At 36.5% G+C, this 17,494-nt stretch overlaps 2 protein-coding genes and 1 long non-coding RNA gene across 4 annotated transcripts in view; 2 read left to right on the forward strand and 1 right to left on the reverse strand.

The window, feature by feature from the left end:
* The window catches only part of LOC23687449 (protein henna), a 90,610-nt gene extending 86,391 nt beyond the window's left edge, over positions 1–4,219 (reverse strand). Inside the window, exon 1 of the mRNA XM_021839842.1 lies at positions 4,021–4,219. Coding sequence (XP_021695534.1) covers positions 4,021–4,074 — 54 coding nt within the window. The 5' untranslated portion in view covers positions 4,075–4,219. The remainder of the gene's footprint in view (positions 1–4,020) is intronic.
* LOC5579875 overlaps positions 1–17,494 on the forward strand; it is a 448,850-nt gene that overhangs the window by 53,928 nt on the left and 377,428 nt on the right. The gene's annotated exons all lie outside the window — the stretch shown is intronic.
* LOC110675311 lies at positions 3,400–3,869 on the forward strand. Its single transcript, XR_002499359.1, has 2 exons — positions 3,400–3,569; positions 3,635–3,869. It is a non-coding gene; the product is annotated as an uncharacterized LOC110675311 (long non-coding RNA).

Below are 17,494 nucleotides of genomic sequence, written 5' to 3' on the forward strand. Positions count from 1 at the left end.
CACGAATTTCAAGCTCTCCAGTTTCTTTTTCAACTGGTGTTTAAAAAGTTCCATGCAAAATTTCTTATATTTAAATTTAAATAAAATGTATCATAAATTTCTCGATATAAAAACTCGTTCTGGTATTAAGTGAGGTGTAAATTTCATGATTTTAATCTGTGCAAAATTGTCGTTAGATATCCTAGATGAATTCTTGTAGGATTGCAGGATTTATGTGGTCGGTGTTTAGACAGACTGGACCAAGTGTTTTATAATGGTTTCAGGGAAACGTATCCCAGGAAATCGAATTATAAAAATATTTGCATTATTTGCTGTGATACTGGAAGTTATTTATTCGATGATTCATTTGTATTAAAATCGTTCAGAAAAAAACAGTAAAAGTGACTTCAGAATACCAAAATATCATTTAGTCAGCTTTGTTTGAACACCGGCCAGGTATAATTCTTGTACGAATCTTTAGGATGAATGGAGTGATGGATGGAATATTTTCCTGGAGAATTTCTGGACAAAATCGAAAGAAAATTTCTGAGAGAATTTTTGTAGCAATACCTGTGGAAGTTACTGTTGGGTGATTTTCAGGCGGAAAATTAGATTCTCTGGAAAAATTACTCAAAGAATTACTGAAGCACTTCATCGAGTGCGTGTACGATCTTATGTTTTTTTTTGGATTTACATCAGGAAGTATTCTTTTATGAATTCTTTTGTGAATTCCATCTTGATAACCCAATAATAGCCTTTAATAATTTTCCATGAAATTTTTGGTAATGAGACCGCTAACAATCGATTTAGCCGTTTTGTTTCAATCGAATGATGCGAGCTAAAAACTGGGTTTTCTTAGAATTTTTGGACTTACTTGTTCGTTGTGTAAGAAATAAAGAGGGAGATACATTTCATACACACTTAGTTATGAATGCCCAGCCTCGGCTAATTTTAACCGAGATTTGCACAGCCCAGTAGTCGCCAAACAAATTTCATGAGATCTCAGGAGATAAAAGCTGAACAAAGCGTGCTTTGTTACTAAGTAACCTGACAACTTGTTAGCTGAATCTCGGTTAAAATTTAAAACCGAAATTTGCACAGCAAAGTTCGTGATGATTAACTAAGTATAAAGTGTTAGGTTAGAATTTATCATAATTACAAAAACGCTGTTCATAAGTTGCAAATCTTAAATAAAATGGTTCTTTTGCTTGAGATTTGGCAATAATGTCTCCTAAATAACGAGGAATTGTACAAAAAAAAATGACTTTAGAGATCAGTTTTCATAGCAGTCTCCCCCCAAAAAAAAATGTTGTATGTTCTTTACAAGAATTTCTGAAGCAATTGATGAAGTTTATTCGTTGCGTTTTTGATCTAAAAATTTCTAGTCAAGTTTCTCTAAGATTATCGGTAAAGATGACGTAGAGTTTTTGAAAGAACTCTTAGAGGAGTTCTTAGAAAAACACGGTATCGCTGTTCTTAGGAATTCACAAGTGATATTCAAATTACATCCTGGAACAGCTTCTTGAACAATCCTTTGAATTGATTTTTTGAAGCATTCCCTGTGAGCTATTGATAACACTTTGGCATGATTTCTAGCAAGAACTTCAGTATCCCATCTGCTCTCGATACGCCCATGCTACATTGCTGCTTCTGCTCTTTTACTTCCACCGAATGGTTCGCTGTGGGGGCCAATGAATAGAAGTAGATGCACCCGAAGGAGCATAGAAGCAATGCATAAATGTCGCGATATGAACAGTTAGAGATTTCCTTGCGAGCGGCGAATACGACGATGATGGCAGCGAAGACACGACCCGGCAAGACCTCGGACATGACCAAAATCAGCGGGAAACTCAGTCGGTGGCTGCTGGCTGACGCAAGTTGCCCCCGGATAAGAAGCATAAGTTAGTTGAAATTTATTTCGCCCAAAGAAAATTGAATGAAAATATTATTTCACTCAAATGAATTTACGCGTCGCGTCCTCTAAACAAGCTAAACGTGAAGCGACGGCGGTGAAATGAGAAAACGATGCCATGGATGCTCGGCGGGATAGCAATAGCAGCGGCAGCAATGAGATGTGATTTGAAAAAACTTTTTTAGCTAAAGTGCAAGTGCGTCAGACTCAGCTTCTAGGATAGCAAAAACTAATGAATCTTTCAAGTTGGCAGAACGAAAGGGGGGTGAATGGCCACAGTCAGACTAATGGGTTCCCGGAATTGGATGATGGCACACATTTCCTGATAGTAAAGCTGCACATCAGTTGACATCCTGGCTATAGAATCATTCTCTGGACGTGTTTGTAGCCAACAACGTGGGGATGGTACGTTGAGATTGTTTTTATAGTCTTCTGGAACAGTATAAGTAGCAACGTGGTTCAATCGGGAGGGTTAAGAACCATCGCCTATTACCAAGGTCGTAAATGGGTTGTAGTACCACTGCTGAGATGATAATGAATTTTACGTGATTTAATCTGGACAATGTCTTCTGATGTCGAACCAACAACATAACCTAGTGGCGTGCTGGTATTTACCTGAATGTAATCAGTTTAAGGTGAAGATGAATCGAAGCCAAACTTCAAATTTTCAAGAGCACGGATCTGGAGAACCAAACATCCGTTTAAGCTGAAAACCTAATCGATTAGTCACCACCAGCTAGTGACCAATCGATTAAGTTTTCAGCTTTAACGGATGTTTGGATCTCCAGATCCGTGCTCTTGAAAATTTGACGTTTGGCTTCGATTCATCTTCACCTTAAATATCTGCTCAATCCAGGATAAATCAAACAATAATATGAAACATCTATCAACTGACTGATTTTTCGATAGCTAGTCTCATCCTCAATGAAAAGCTCACTCAAAACCTTATAATTTTGTTCGGTGTCATAAAGTTCATTGAGCAAACTTGCAAAGTAGGTTCCCGATAACATTGAAAACCCTAAAAAATTTGGTCAAATTAAGAAACATCAAGAATAAAATGTCAAAGATGGCTTAGAGGATGCTCAGTAGTTCTAAAAAACAGTTTAGCAAAAAGCAAACGCTCAACTCAATTTTACGTATTGCGTGGTAACATCGTGTGCTTATGGTATGTCTCCGTGGCTTCTTAAATGAATTAAAATCTTTCCACTCGTGGTTTGTAAACTTCTCCCTACATAAGATTACTTAAATTCTGTCGAAAAACTTCTTCAACACCTAGAACGACGACAGAAGTCTCACCTAGTTTCTCAAGCCTCCAAAGTTGTGGTCCAGAGGTGTGTGCTGCGGAGAGGCACTTTGATGGTACTCGTTTAATGTGCACCTGAGAATTCAAAGTGTCAGAAGCAAAGACCATAATTACTGCAGCAGCACTCGTTTCCATTAGCACAGCGAGGGGGCTCTGAGAGTACACACATTTACCCGACGCGAGAAGTAGCAGCATGTTTTATTTGTCCTGAGAGTATGGAAACAAAGCGGCATATAATGCAAAAGAGTCACTCACCACGAGTGCATCGCGCGAGATTTTTAACTGCAGCAGTTTCGGGACTTTGGATGATGTTTTTGGCGAAGGGAAAATGCAGAAAACCGCACATGATATACGAACAAACTCCCCCCACCGCAGGTATGTAAAGCATGTCGTCCTGGCAAATGGGAAATGTTAAAAAGCTTTTACCCATATCCCCCCAGGGCGAGTACCCCAGGACTTGGATCGGATGGGAAGGAAATGTGAGTAATGTGCAGCTGGAAGAAAGACACATCTCCCCCGAGATAGGAGGAAGAGCACCGCAGCAAAAATACTACTGCAAGCCCCATTGGATCTTTACTGTGGTTTTACGGACGCCTTTGCATGAACATTTTTTTCCTTCGTCGAATAAAAAAACAACATTGTTTAGTGTCCCCGCGGGATGATGGAAATGAGAAAGATACCAGCTCATGGAATTTTTATGAACCACCACATTTTGCATCGATGCGCTACGGCTACGGAATCCTACCCGACCTGTTTCTGTTTACATCATTTTCGTCTTGGAGCGGAATTTTTCATGGCGCAAAAAGAGGAAATTCGTTTTACATACCTCGGCGGGATCACCAATCCAGGCAATTTTCTTTCCTTCCGAGGACGAGGCCATCACGAGTTTTGCTTTAAAACAAATTGCACATGAAACACAAGGTAGCAGAGATTTGATCGCGAACAGCACAACACAACACTAAATCACCACTCCAATCTTAGTATCGATCGGTTTCCCAAGAGCTACTGATTGTTTTGTGAGCGTTTGTCTCTTTTATTGACGATCATAACATGTGAATGCCAATCTGAAATGAATTGTTTTCTTGTTCGTAGTTTGTAACGATACTCAGGTTCACTCAGGGGATCTCACGGAACAAAATGTGTTGCATTAGGGTGACTCATCTTTGTATGGAAAATTAGGCCGCAACAAATCAGAAATTTTACTTTTATCAATGCTAAAGGTTGATATATTTTTCATAAACGTTTTTCACTTAGAGTAATATTTACACCAATTTTACTGTAGCTTTTCATAATAGAATGTTTTAGTGATCTTCAAGAATGAAGTAATTCACACCTTTTAATGGATATGACATGCTTTGATACTCAGCTCCACAGACCATAAAAGCATAACTGTCCCATATGGAATTAGTAGGCATTGAGAAAATAGCGCTCAAAATTGGGTATTTTTCTTCTCACACAAAATTTTACATTTTTTTAGTACATTTTTGTGTGCCATATTCATTTGGCATCACAGCACATATAACTCATTTTGTTTCTATTGATCATCACAAAATATAAACTTGAACACAACTCACCTGCAAAACATTTCATTTGGATTGTAAGTTCATATTAGGCCGTCCCTTATTTATCGGAAATGCGAAATGTTATACGTTCGTCATTGTAAAGTGCTCGTTTTAGTAAGAAAAATATCAGGTAAAAATTTGAAGTCCGTACGTGGACGCCAAGTGGTCTCCCAACGACCCTAAAGGTATTAGGTGTAGATAACCACCGTGCGCCAAATCGAACTCGAAGTGTACGCATCATGAGTACGAAAAGCCATTAGTTTTTTTCTCAGTGTGACGAATTAAACTTTGTTCACCTTTGTCAAATTTTCATAAAATTTCGTGAATTATTTAAAGTTTAAAGGCGTGTGATTGGAATGAAATCCTTCAGTGAAGAAGTCGAAGGTTTTCCATATTGAAAATAAGTGTCCGGCGAAGTAAGTCACACAGGGGGGCGGGAAGAAACTTTTATCGTAAAGCGGTGTGACTCGATCGATAAGCATTTCTCTCAAATCGTATTCGTCCATGCGATTTCGGTGAATAAGTGAAAAATGGATGATTGAACTGAAGTTATTTATCGGAATACAGTAGATTTATTGCATTTTTGGTGTAAATTGTACAAACCATAACAGCTTTCTATCAGACACGAATGCCATGACAAATGGTAAAGTGTCTTAAATAAAGCATAATAATAATAATAATAACAGCTTTCACAAAATTACACTTGGAAAATGAATCTATCTTGCAAGTAAGTTTGGATATCCGTCGTAGTGGGACATTTTAAGATCGATACGACGAATAATAGTGCTTACGACGAATTAGAACGGATTCCTACATGAGAAATACCACACTCTGGTATAAATGTGGCCAAGGATGGAAATCTAGTGATCATGACAAAATCCATGATGTCTCGTGGTTGTTCGTTATCCTGCGATCATAGCAACAACGATGTATCTTTTGCGGTCTTGTTATCACAACAAACTACGCTCCACATGTTGCACGTGTGCAAACGATTAATTGTTTTTATCATTTTGAGGGTTTTAACACTTTATCTTAGTATTTTACCTCCAGATATGCTGTTTGTAATTCTAAAACTATTTGGACATTGGTTGAGCCATAAATAATAGCGCGAATGCGACATTATTCAAGTTGATCGCTACTTGTAACAATATTCTAACTTATATCCTTTCTACGCGCGCGTTATGATTATCCGGACGACAATCTACGCACAAAAGACGCGTAGATTGTCGTCCGGATAACGTGCTTTGCATGAAATCAGCGATGACCTGAAATTGAGCGATCATTTTGATAATGCAGGTTAATAATCATGGACAGGAATTGAATCGTGAGAAAATTCTGTAACTATCATATCATGCAGCACATCGTGTACTGTACAACTTTGATCAAATCGAGGGGATAGCAGTGCATGATAAACCCTCTTTAACCCTTTCGGGACGGACCATGTTTGAGTGATTATTTCAAAATTTACCTTATAAACTTATCATCTCGTAGAACAAAACATTCTTTATTTTGGCTATTCTATCACTCCATGAACTTTTTAGGGTCAAATTCAGACCAGCACAATTGTGCTGGTCCGTCCCCAAGGCGGTCGATGTTCGAAAAATTTTTTTTTTTTATTTTTTTAGAAAGTTGTTTAAGTCATGCCTTTTTAAAAAATTTTTGACCCGTATTTTTTTATTTCGTCATTAGGGTGCTCTTTCGTGAGATAGGGTGACCCAAAAATTCAGAAATAATTATGTTTGTTTTTAATGCACATTGAAATTTAAAAAAATAATGTATTATAATTAATATGATTTTTTTTTATAAATGGAACGAGAACAATGTACGAGAGATAAAAATACTTCATATTCTCTCTAAGATTCAAAGCATCACGTGACGATGACGTTTATCGAGATTATTCAAGAACTAGTCTACGTCATATAAAAATGGGTAAAAATACTTGTGTGAATAACTTGAAAACTAATTGGCTCAATCAAATCGTCTTTGTTTTGCTATGTTTGTTTATATCCTCCTAAATTATGTGGGATTTTTCCTCAAAAATAATTATGCAATAAAAATTAAAATTGAAAATAATAATAAACCTTCGAATTGTTTAGTGGAATACCTATAAATAAATGAAAACCGAATTGAGAACTATATCATTTTATTCCACTACAGTTTGTATCCTTTGACAGTTACGCATAATTCGACCTCCACTATAAGGCCGTTGTCAGAGTCGTGTACTAGACTCGAAAATTAAATTATTTTTTAAAGACTCCCTCCAACCTCTTTCACTCACTTTACCTAACATATACACTATCATTTTTGAAATCACATAGCCCTCCTTCAAATGATGCTTGAACGATGTTTTTGTTAAGGTTGGTAACATGGAACTAATTTATTTTAAATAACTGGAATCATTCATTTTATTCCTAGATCTAAAAAGGAAACGTCAAAATATTCAGTCTGCGTAAGCAGCTTTCCTAAAAATTCATGTAAATTTACGCCATATGTGCCCGGCACAGTCTTGGGAACTGTGACCACAATTCACCACAGTTCATCGATTCTGCCATTCAACCAAAACACAAAGCAGCAGCAGCATCAATACCATCAGGCTTTGCGCTGCCAACGGTTCACACACTGCTTGACTGTTTTTGTCTCTCCACTATGACCGTTTTCGAACAGGCATTCCAAGGTGAATGATTGAAAAAAGTGTTAAATCATTCAATCGCTAATATTTCGCTAGTGTTTTCAACTAATTGAAATCTATTAGCTCTAACAGAAAGAGCACAATCATTCCGTTGCGATACATATAAACAAGTTCAATTTCATGCTACCTTTATCGAGCAAAAATGTAAAACCCCGAAAACCGCAAAAATCGTGTCATCACTGTGCTCGAGTTATTTCGCATTCGGGGTTGAAAAACGTTGCGAAGAAGAAGATTACAGTTTTGAAGATCCGTGACATTTTTTTGTTTTGAACGGTTATGGTTTGCTTTGGATTTTGATGGTCGGGTAGAAAGATGTAAATGTAGAGGCGGTAAATGTTTGCTCCAGTACTTTTCTCATCACTGGCCCGGCAGCTTGGACGTTTTTAAGTGCTAATAATTACCATAAAATTTCTTCTTCTTCTTTCTGACGCTAAAGAAGCCTGCTTCTCAACTTCTCATTAGCACTTCCACAGATATTAACTAACAGCACAGACAAACAGACGTAACACTTAGAACAAATCTCGATCCAAATCATAGTCACGAGGACATGTACGCCCAATGCTAAAATCAGCGTGTTTGGCCGACGGGCCAACAGATGGCGGTAGTGTGTAAACGTCAAACACGACAAAAACGAAGCGAGCGCTGCGGGTGGCGGATTGGCCACCTAACTTATTTTTGAATCGACCGTTTAAAAGGTGGTCGATGGACAATGATGAGAGTGTGACGTCTATTTGTCTGTGCTAACAGCTATCTTTGTCAATCGACCAATGTTGCATGTGTATATCGTGTGACAGGTACGATCATACTCTACGCTCAGGGAAGTCGAGAAAATTCCCTTTACGAAAAGATGCTCGACCGGCTGGACTCTAATCTACGACCTTCAGCATGATCTTACTTAGTATCTGCGTGTATACCGTATGGCTATCTGGCTCCCAATATCAAATTTATTTTATTTTATTTTTTATATAGAGTCTATTTGCTTAAAATGGAATTTAAGTCATTGTAATACAGTAGAGACCCGATTTTGTCAGCCCCCCGATGAATTTTAGGCTGACAAAATGGGGAACCTGACAAAATCGGGACATATATTTTGTTTCTGTTTTTTTCAAATTTTAACATGTTAATATTTGCTTATGAATTACGTTTACGACTTACATAGCTTTTAAAGGGGGCGAGGGACATGGGCGTAGTCAGGTTTTTTTTTGTTTATCAGGGAGAGAAAAGCGGCCCTCACAATTTCATTCTCAAATTTCACGCCAAAGGATCTCTTTGATCGGCAATTTTGCTCTGGCCTGTAATACAACCGGCAATCTGAATCTTAGTTCTACCTAATCGTTGAATTATCTAAGAATTTTTCTTACAGCTAGACAGCTGCAAACAGTAGACTTTTTGATTTGCCATGAGCTTTTAAAGTTTCGCAATCGGTGTGACCGTTAGATTACTAAGGAAAATGTTAAGCTCGACCATGCTCGTAAGTTTTGCTTTCCCTTCCGTTTCGGTTGCATGTACATTTTAAGCTGTCAATCCTACCGTGGAAAGTTTCCTGGAAAGCATTATGTACGATTAGACGCATGAATATGTGATTTTGGATGCACATTCTTATACGATACGTGGTTCACTGGGTAAACTTATATTGTTGTACGCCGATCAAGTGTTTGTCGCCCATCCCCACAGGAGCAACCGACGCAGTGTAGATTGAGCATAACTCTCAGATCTTGTCTAAAATCAGAATCACACATGATGCCATATTAAGCGTTATCAATGTCAATACAAGTTGTATATAAATCCCCAATACGATTCATAAACGACAATCTGTGTTGACAACAAAACATGTTGTAAATAGTGCAACATAAATTCGCGTTATGTTATATAAACTGACAGATTATATATCAATCCAGAAAGCATCGTATCAAATCGCAATAACTTAGCAAAAATTGCCACCCAAACTTGGTATCTGCTGACGATGGGCCTCAAAGAACAACAAAGTATGTGTTGCTGTACATGAAACATGTATTAATATTGCCAAATAATCAACCATTGGATATGCAGCTCTTGGTGATACAGAGGTTAGGTGCCTGATTACTTATCTAGAGGTCCCGCGCTCGAGACTCACTGGAAAGTTTTTTTTTTATTTTCATCCAAATTTTGTGGCATCGTATATCTGATCGCAGAAAATCCGAAAAAGTCGTGCCAAGTACGCATATAGCCTCCACTTTGGTAGGTATATAGCCTTTTCCTGCATTTTATACGATTGAATTGATTCATATAGTATGATGTATAACAAAAATTATACCAACCAAAATGTTGACTGGGTAACTTTTGATGTATTTATTTCTTAGTTAATTTTCTACAAAATCAATTAACAATCAGAAAATTAACTGTTAGTACTAATGTAATAATCTCTAGTCGAAAGTAAAATATTGATTTTATAAACCCAACGCAAATGCAAAATTTCTTGGTTTTATTTGGCGCCGATGGTAATTCTCGTTTTCCCTGATTAGTTGAACAGTTTAACGATGATCAGAAAAGATAATGTATGTATATGACTAAATGAAAAAAAAAGGTTGCACTTGAGTGATTCCAAGCAACAGCACCAAAATTTGGTAAATTTTTTAATTCATTTTTTCTATTGAGCTGAAACTTTGCACAGTTTTTCAGTTCCATCTAAATCGTCATTTTCCGATATCAAATCTTCAAGTTGAGTCACGACTAACTTTTCAAAAGGATGTATGTGAAAATGGTTCAAATATATTCAAAAAGCTGCACAGCAAAAACGGTTCGTTCGATTGTTAGACTACTAAAGAAACAAAGTTAGACAACTAAATAAAGATTCCAAAAAAAAAATACACACAGTAAAAAAAATTTTTTTTTGCATTAAAAAACATAATTTTTGACACAAAAACTCAAATATCTCAAAACCCTATCAAATACCAACGTAGTTTTTTTGAGGGAAAACGGTCCATTATATTAGCTATCTACCATAAAAATTTGGTGATGGTAAACCAATAAACAAAAAAGTTATGACATTTCAAACATGTCACAATTTTCACATTTAGTAGAAAAAAAAAATATTTTTTCGGTGTAAATTATTACGGGAACCGCAGTTTGTTGCTGATTTTATTGTTAAGGGCCTTGCGTTAATTAAACAAGTCGTTTTCATGTATTCATTAGTATTATGTATATTATATGTATAAATATTATGTATATGTATAAATATTATATGTATATGTATATATGTATAAATTAAAATGAATTAACAGAAAATAATTTTTTTTTTACCAGGATATTTTTTTTAGAGTATGATCGATGAGTTTCTAAATGTTATATATAAACTTTAAAAGTTTTGGATTTGGGTATGCGTTATGAGATCATGAAAACATTTTATTAATACTTATTTATTTATTTATTGTTATTCAATTTTTTTACAATATCGAACACTTTTGCGTCATTATCAGTACAGTTCGAGTATAGTTTTGCTTTAATTTTATTTTCTGACAATGGAATGAAACAGTGAAATTTTTGGGTTCCTTGGATCGTTTTCGCGTTATTATATTGCTCGCTGGGCTCTGATGCCGTTAATTCGTACTCTTCAGTAGTAGTAAAACAAAATGATAATTTTGTTAAATCTTCTTCTTTTCTGCGATTCGCCCAATCAAATAGTTCTTTTGCAGTTTTAATTGGATGCTCACGTTCTTTGGCTAAACTTGCTCTTGTGGCCATGCGCTTTATGGTTCCTCCAATAGCATCACAAGGACCTTTGCCATGTGATGTAGCAAAGAAATGCCATTCTGCATCAATTCCGTACTTTGATTTAAATTAACATAGGCTCGAAAAATTCTTACGGTTTTTGTACTGCGATGCTGCTCCATCAGACATGAAATATATCTTTCTGATTTCTTTATCCTTATCAACGCGTAAAAAGTTAATCATTTTGGCAATGAACAAATTTACAGATACTGAGTCGTGTCTTAAATCTTCGGAAATTACAATAAAACTAAAATGTTCAATTTGCGTACTTCCATTGAAATAAATAACGAATGGATGAATTGTAGCTTGTTGTACGTTCCAGTGATGGGACTGCACTTCATCTTGCAATACAAAGCTATAGTTTTCAGAAAAATCACAAATGACTAAAAATTCACCATCTTGTAATGTATTTTTCGTATTTTTTAAAAAGCGGGATTGCTCTGTTTTAATAAAGTCGTGAGGAATTAAACTTTCTAATTTCAAGCAAAAAGTGACACAAACTCATCTACAGGTTTTACAACAGTTTCTAGGTCACACCTATCCGTGGTCACCCATTGCTCAAATGATAACTGATCAATATAATTTTCTTCAAACTCAGCGAATAAAGTATTTTCAAATGATGAAGAATCTGGACAATCCGAACAAGAACGTAGATAGCAATTTGATGTTGTATTTTCACACAAAAGACTACCAGTTAACATTTTAATATCCTTTGATAAATTGATTCTTTTCAAACTATGTAAGTTTAGGTTAATATTTTTGTGTGTTGTGCACACACAAACATTATGTGTTCCTGAATTGGATAGAAGCTTGCATTGCCTTGGACGAAGGCTTGCAAATGAGGAAAAACCTACCTTAATATTTTCGTTAATTTCCTTGAAGCGTGTATACGCTTCTTTCAAAGTAGTCATCATTAATCGTTTTTGGATTGCTTGACGCTTTCCATCTTTTTTTACAGATACATAATCTTTTTGGCCAGGCATAGCTCTACTTACTTCATCGTCTTCAAAATGTTGAATTATTTTTTCTTTTGTCTCATCTGTTAATGAAGTACTCGACCTAGCATTTTTGGTTGCAAGACAGTTATTTTTGAATTGTTTTGCCTCTTTTGCTGTATTTCTATTGGTTCTGAACTCATCAATGGCGTCTTGAATAGACCACGAGCTTGGCAGCATAGACAAAATCAATAATTTTTCTTTCCTTGTCGTGGCTAGATTCGAGAACCTTTCCTTCATATTCATAATTACCTCATCGTAGTCTGTATTTTCCACATCCTCAGGTCCTAATTTGAAGAGGTTTCTTCGTACAGCTTCGTTGATTTCACGGTATTTTTTCTCGGGATAATTGACGTAACCCATCTTCGTCCATTTAATCGGAGTCACTTTTATTCCAGCTATCCCTTCGTTGAAGCGTTCGATGTTGACCTTCTGGATGCACTCATCTTCTGATTGATTTGTTGAAACAGATGTCGCTGATGGTACCGTGGCAAGACTATCTGCACTTGGTACTTGTGGTAACTCCTCAGTTGTTGTCGGTGCATCTAGTAATTCCTCAGTTGTTGTTGTTTTCAAACTTCCTGCAACCTGATCCACCGATGATGTACAGATTGCCCGTTTGTCAACGTTTAAACGGCAGGACGTACAAATGCGTAAATTTGTATTCAATGTAGACATTGGAGCATAACCAGCCGCTTTCAGTTTATCTATGGTGCTTTCGGTGAGATTTCGTAGCTCTTTCGAACACTTTTTTTCTGCAAACGGCCTGCAACAGTTGAGAAAGCGACTACTCATGTTGCTCGTTAGATTTTAATAAACAAAATCACTTTTAAAGTTTTTACTGACTAGTTTGGTGTCGTTTGCTTGACTGAAGAAAAATTTTACAATTGAATCTTTTATAACCATAGTGGTAGTATATTTTTAGCTTTTTCGTGAGTATGTTCATGGTATGTACCTATCATGTTTTTGATGTTGTTGAAGTTACTCGCTTTCTCCCAAATATGATTAACAAAGTCTATTCTCTACCAAGGCGGGTCTATACCCAGGTGTAATCAGATTTTAACTTTGTGGAGAAAACCAGCGCCGAGAAAACCGACCTGCTTTACGTATACTAGATCACCTGGGTATAGACCCGCCTTGTTCTCTACGAGGTAAACTTTTTGCAGGTAAACTAGTCGTATACCTGTATAGAAAACTTTTTTTGTAGCTTTTGTCTTCAATTTTAGATTTCTTATAGGTTTCTTTTATCAAAAGGTTTCAACACTATTGAGAGAATTTTTCTTCAGTTACGTACAATAAAAAATATGACACTATCAAGACTTTAGATCACAACACTGGATCGCGTCCAACTTTCTAATAGATGCTATAATAGTTATGAATAATAAAATAAAATATCATGAAAACAACTTGTTAACCTCATGTGGTACCCTTAACAAAAAATTCAGCAACAAACTGCGGTCCTAAAAAAATTAACAATGAAAAAAAAAAAAAATTTCACTAAGTGTCAAATTTGTGAAATATTTGAAATGTCATAACTTTTTTGTTTATTGGCTTACCATCATGGTAGATAGCTAATATAATGGACCGTTTTCCCTCAAAAAATTACGTTGGTATTCCGATAGGGTTTTGAGATATTTGAGTTTTTGTGACACAAATGATGTTTTTTAATGCAAAAAAAATATTTTTTTTTTACTGTGTGTATTTTTTTTGGAATCTTTATTTAGTTGTCTAACTTTGTTTCTTTAGTTGTCTAACAATCGAACGAACCGTTTTTGCTGTGCAGCTTTTTGAATAATTTTGAACCATTTTCACATACACCCTTTTGAAAAGTTAGTCGTGACTCAACTTGAAGATTTAATATCGGAAAATGACGATTTAGATGGAACTGAAAAACTGTGCAAAGTTTCAGATATTTTTGAAATGGTCGATCAGAATCGACTTGCATGCCTCCGTGGAAATAAGTTTATAACAGAAGACCAAATTCTACGTACAACTCCGTTTTATGTTCCCCTTATGTTTTTTTAATGTTTGCTTAAGCAATTGCTCTTTAGTTTTTTAGTCAATCGACCAAATAATCTACTTACATCATCCCAAACTGACCTTCAACCTTCCATTATTTTCGTGGTCGATCTAATCCAAGTAATTCGGAATAAATTTATTCAAACCATTTATCGCACATGTGGCCTCTACGAGATACAGAATGTCACTTGCCTAACTTCCCAAAGTGAAACTCTTGGCAACAATTGCTGCCGAAACCCGCTTGTCCGGTCGTTTGTTGTAAGCTGCTTTAGCTATACTTAGCATTATGCCTTCCACACTTGCAAGTCGCTGCCAAATCCGTCTGCCATCGTTGTGGGTATTAAAATATTCTCCTTTAACAAATTCGACCCCGCCACTTCTGTTGTCACAGAACAGTCTCGAACAAACGACGATGAAACTCATCTTTGTTCATTCCGAAAAGATTTAGCTAATCCGTTTGTGGCTGGAAGCTTCTTAATACTTGTCCCTCAGTTCCCGGGCCAAGTAACCCAACCAGTCAGCCAACAGCACTTCAGTCTTGGAGGAAAACTTGTTAAAGAGCTCACGTCCTCTCAGGGGGGAGGCTCTTGTTTGGGGTTTTATAATTTTCCTATGTTCTCTTTCGGGTTCACCGGAAACTCAAAGACGGAAAGGCGGGAAAAGTTTTACGTTCGGATCAGTGAATAAAAGTGCGCATAACGAACCGAAATGCATCCTCCCTAACGAAGGCGACATTGCATTTGCTCCTAGTTAGGGCGAAAACACTTATGTGGTCGTTTGAATTCGAGCAGGCCAAATTCTTCCAGGGATTGATATTTGCTCATTCTTTTATGCTCTTCTGAAAGATGAGAGCGTTGCCAGAAAGAATTCTTTTACGTGATTTTCCACGAATTATTTCTATCATGCCATTCTGCAACAGTTTTCCTCGCAATCATTGCAACCCTTAATCAGATTAAGATTTTCCAAGAATTAACAGTAAAGGTATGGCAACCAGAAAGCTGAAAACTTACTAAACTGTTAATACCTCGTGAAGATTTTGATCATTTGTTTGTGCCTCATCTATGAAGCTTAAATTCTTGGGAAAATATTTCTCCTTCACACGTTCCACCGGTATTCCTTTCACGTGAACGTAGCACAAAGTAGCATTCCGCATCCGCCTGCACGACCAAGGGAATCGCTTTCATCCGCTTCTCTTCCCCTGGCAGACAGATTTTCATATCTTTTGTTCGCTCGCCTGTCTTATCCCGCATACCTTCATAAATGGAAACGCTTCTCCGCGAACTATTATTTGTCTAAGAATGTGCCCTATCGCTTTGGAGGCAGGGGTTTTCAGTATACATGTTCGACGGTGCACTTAACGTACCAGATGTTTTTCAAATTGAACTCTATATTGATCCAACATGTTATTATTCGATATTTTTGTCAAAAGTTTCAGCTTCAAAAAGGATTGTGCGATATTTGCCAGAAAACCATTCGCCAGAAAACTATTCGCCAGAATGACATCCGCCAGAAAGTACCATGTGCCAGAAAATCATTTGCCAGAAAGTACCATTCGCCAGAAAACCATTTGCCAGAATGTACCATTCCCCAGAATGGACGATCCCCAAGTATTTTTTTTTATTTTTTTTTCAGGTGAATCAAGTTTGCAATTGTAGGAGAACTAATCAAGCCACAGCGTTAAATAAAATTGGAAGATTATTGTTGTTTGTATAGAGTAAAGTGGGGCAAAAGTTCGAGTGGGGTAAGAGTTTCTTTTTAAGATTTCTAGCTCAATTCAAAACAAATCTTATAAATGTCATGGTGGTTCGAATGCTATTCAAGTAAGAGACTTTCACTCCAAATATCATAAAAATCGATTGAGATTTGGAAAAGTTATGGCTATTTGTTGTTTTTCGACGTAAATATTGTAATATTTGGTCAAACTTTCGATGCATGGAACCAAATGAAGATAAAATATTTTTCAATATTTTATGTAAGGGCGTTTCTAGGTCTATCATAAGGATGCTTTGACGTGTATTAGTTTTTCCATAAATAGTTGGAATCAATTTTTGGCCCATAGCGGGGCAAAAGTTCGAATCAGCGGGGCAAAAGTTCGACCCATGTATAAAATCACGGATAAATTTGCAAATTGCCTAAAACACACATACTATCTTCAAATTTAGTTAAATTTGTCTGATCGTGTGAAAATTGTCACCAAAATTTTACATTTCCACTTAGTTTTGCGAAAAACTGCTATTTTTGAGTATATTACAATTAACTCGGTTTTGGGCAATTTTTTGATTAAAATTTAGTGTGTATTTTTCGTTAAACTTAAGTTTACGGCTGGTATAAAGTATGCCTGTCATAAAAGTATCAATATTTTGTGTTTTAGCCAGCGAACTTTTGCCCCACACTAGATTCGAACTCTTGCCCCCCCGGTGGGGCAAAAGTTCGAATAAGACAATCAATTTTGAAACTGTTATAACTAAAAATGAGTAAATATTTTGACACAAGTTTGTTCAGCAAAATTATAGCCAATATGTTGAAGGTTCACTGTATGGTATTTGTTTTGTTTAATCTTCTATTGTTTTCCTGGAAACTTTGATTATACCACTAAGGTCGAACTTTTGCCCCACCTTACTCTACTCAAAAAGTACAGCATCTCTTGGACACCATCTCCAGTTGACTCAGTGAGCCAGCTTCGAATATCCATTATGGATAGTGTGGTTCTAGTATTCTAATTGATGGACTAGGTACACATGATTTCTCGAGCGTTCAACGATCAACATCAACATTTGAGTCTTTATAAATATGAATTGAAGAGGCAGCGCTTAATCCTGAGAAACCATGGAAGTAGAAAGAAGAAAACATACCATAGAATAACAATTTCATTCATTAAAAGCTGCTCCACTATGTATGAAAGATACTGGCAATAAAGTAAGGTTGTTTTTTAAATATATGTTTTCCCTGTAAAATGGTATTATGGTTTGGAAGACTTCACAAGAGATTCGCCCTTCTTTTCAGCATAAGCTGTTCTTCAAAGTTTTGTTTGCTTTTTATGGACTAATTCATTGAATATTTACGAGATTTGGGGGCCCAGATAGCCGTAGCGGTAAACGCGCAGCTATTCAGCAAGACCAAGCTGAGGGTCGTGGGTTCGAATCCCACCGGTCGAGGATCTTTTCGGGTTGGAAATTTTCTCGACTTCCCAGGGCATAGAGTATCTTCGTACCTGCCACACGAAATACGCATGCAAAAATGGTCATTGGCATAGTAAGCTCTCAGTTAATAACTGTGGAAGTGCTCATA

This window comes from Aedes aegypti, chromosome 2 (genome assembly GCF_002204515.2).
Source record: "Aedes aegypti strain LVP_AGWG chromosome 2, AaegL5.0 Primary Assembly, whole genome shotgun sequence".
NCBI classification, from domain to species: Eukaryota; Metazoa; Arthropoda; class Insecta; order Diptera; family Culicidae; genus Aedes; species Aedes aegypti.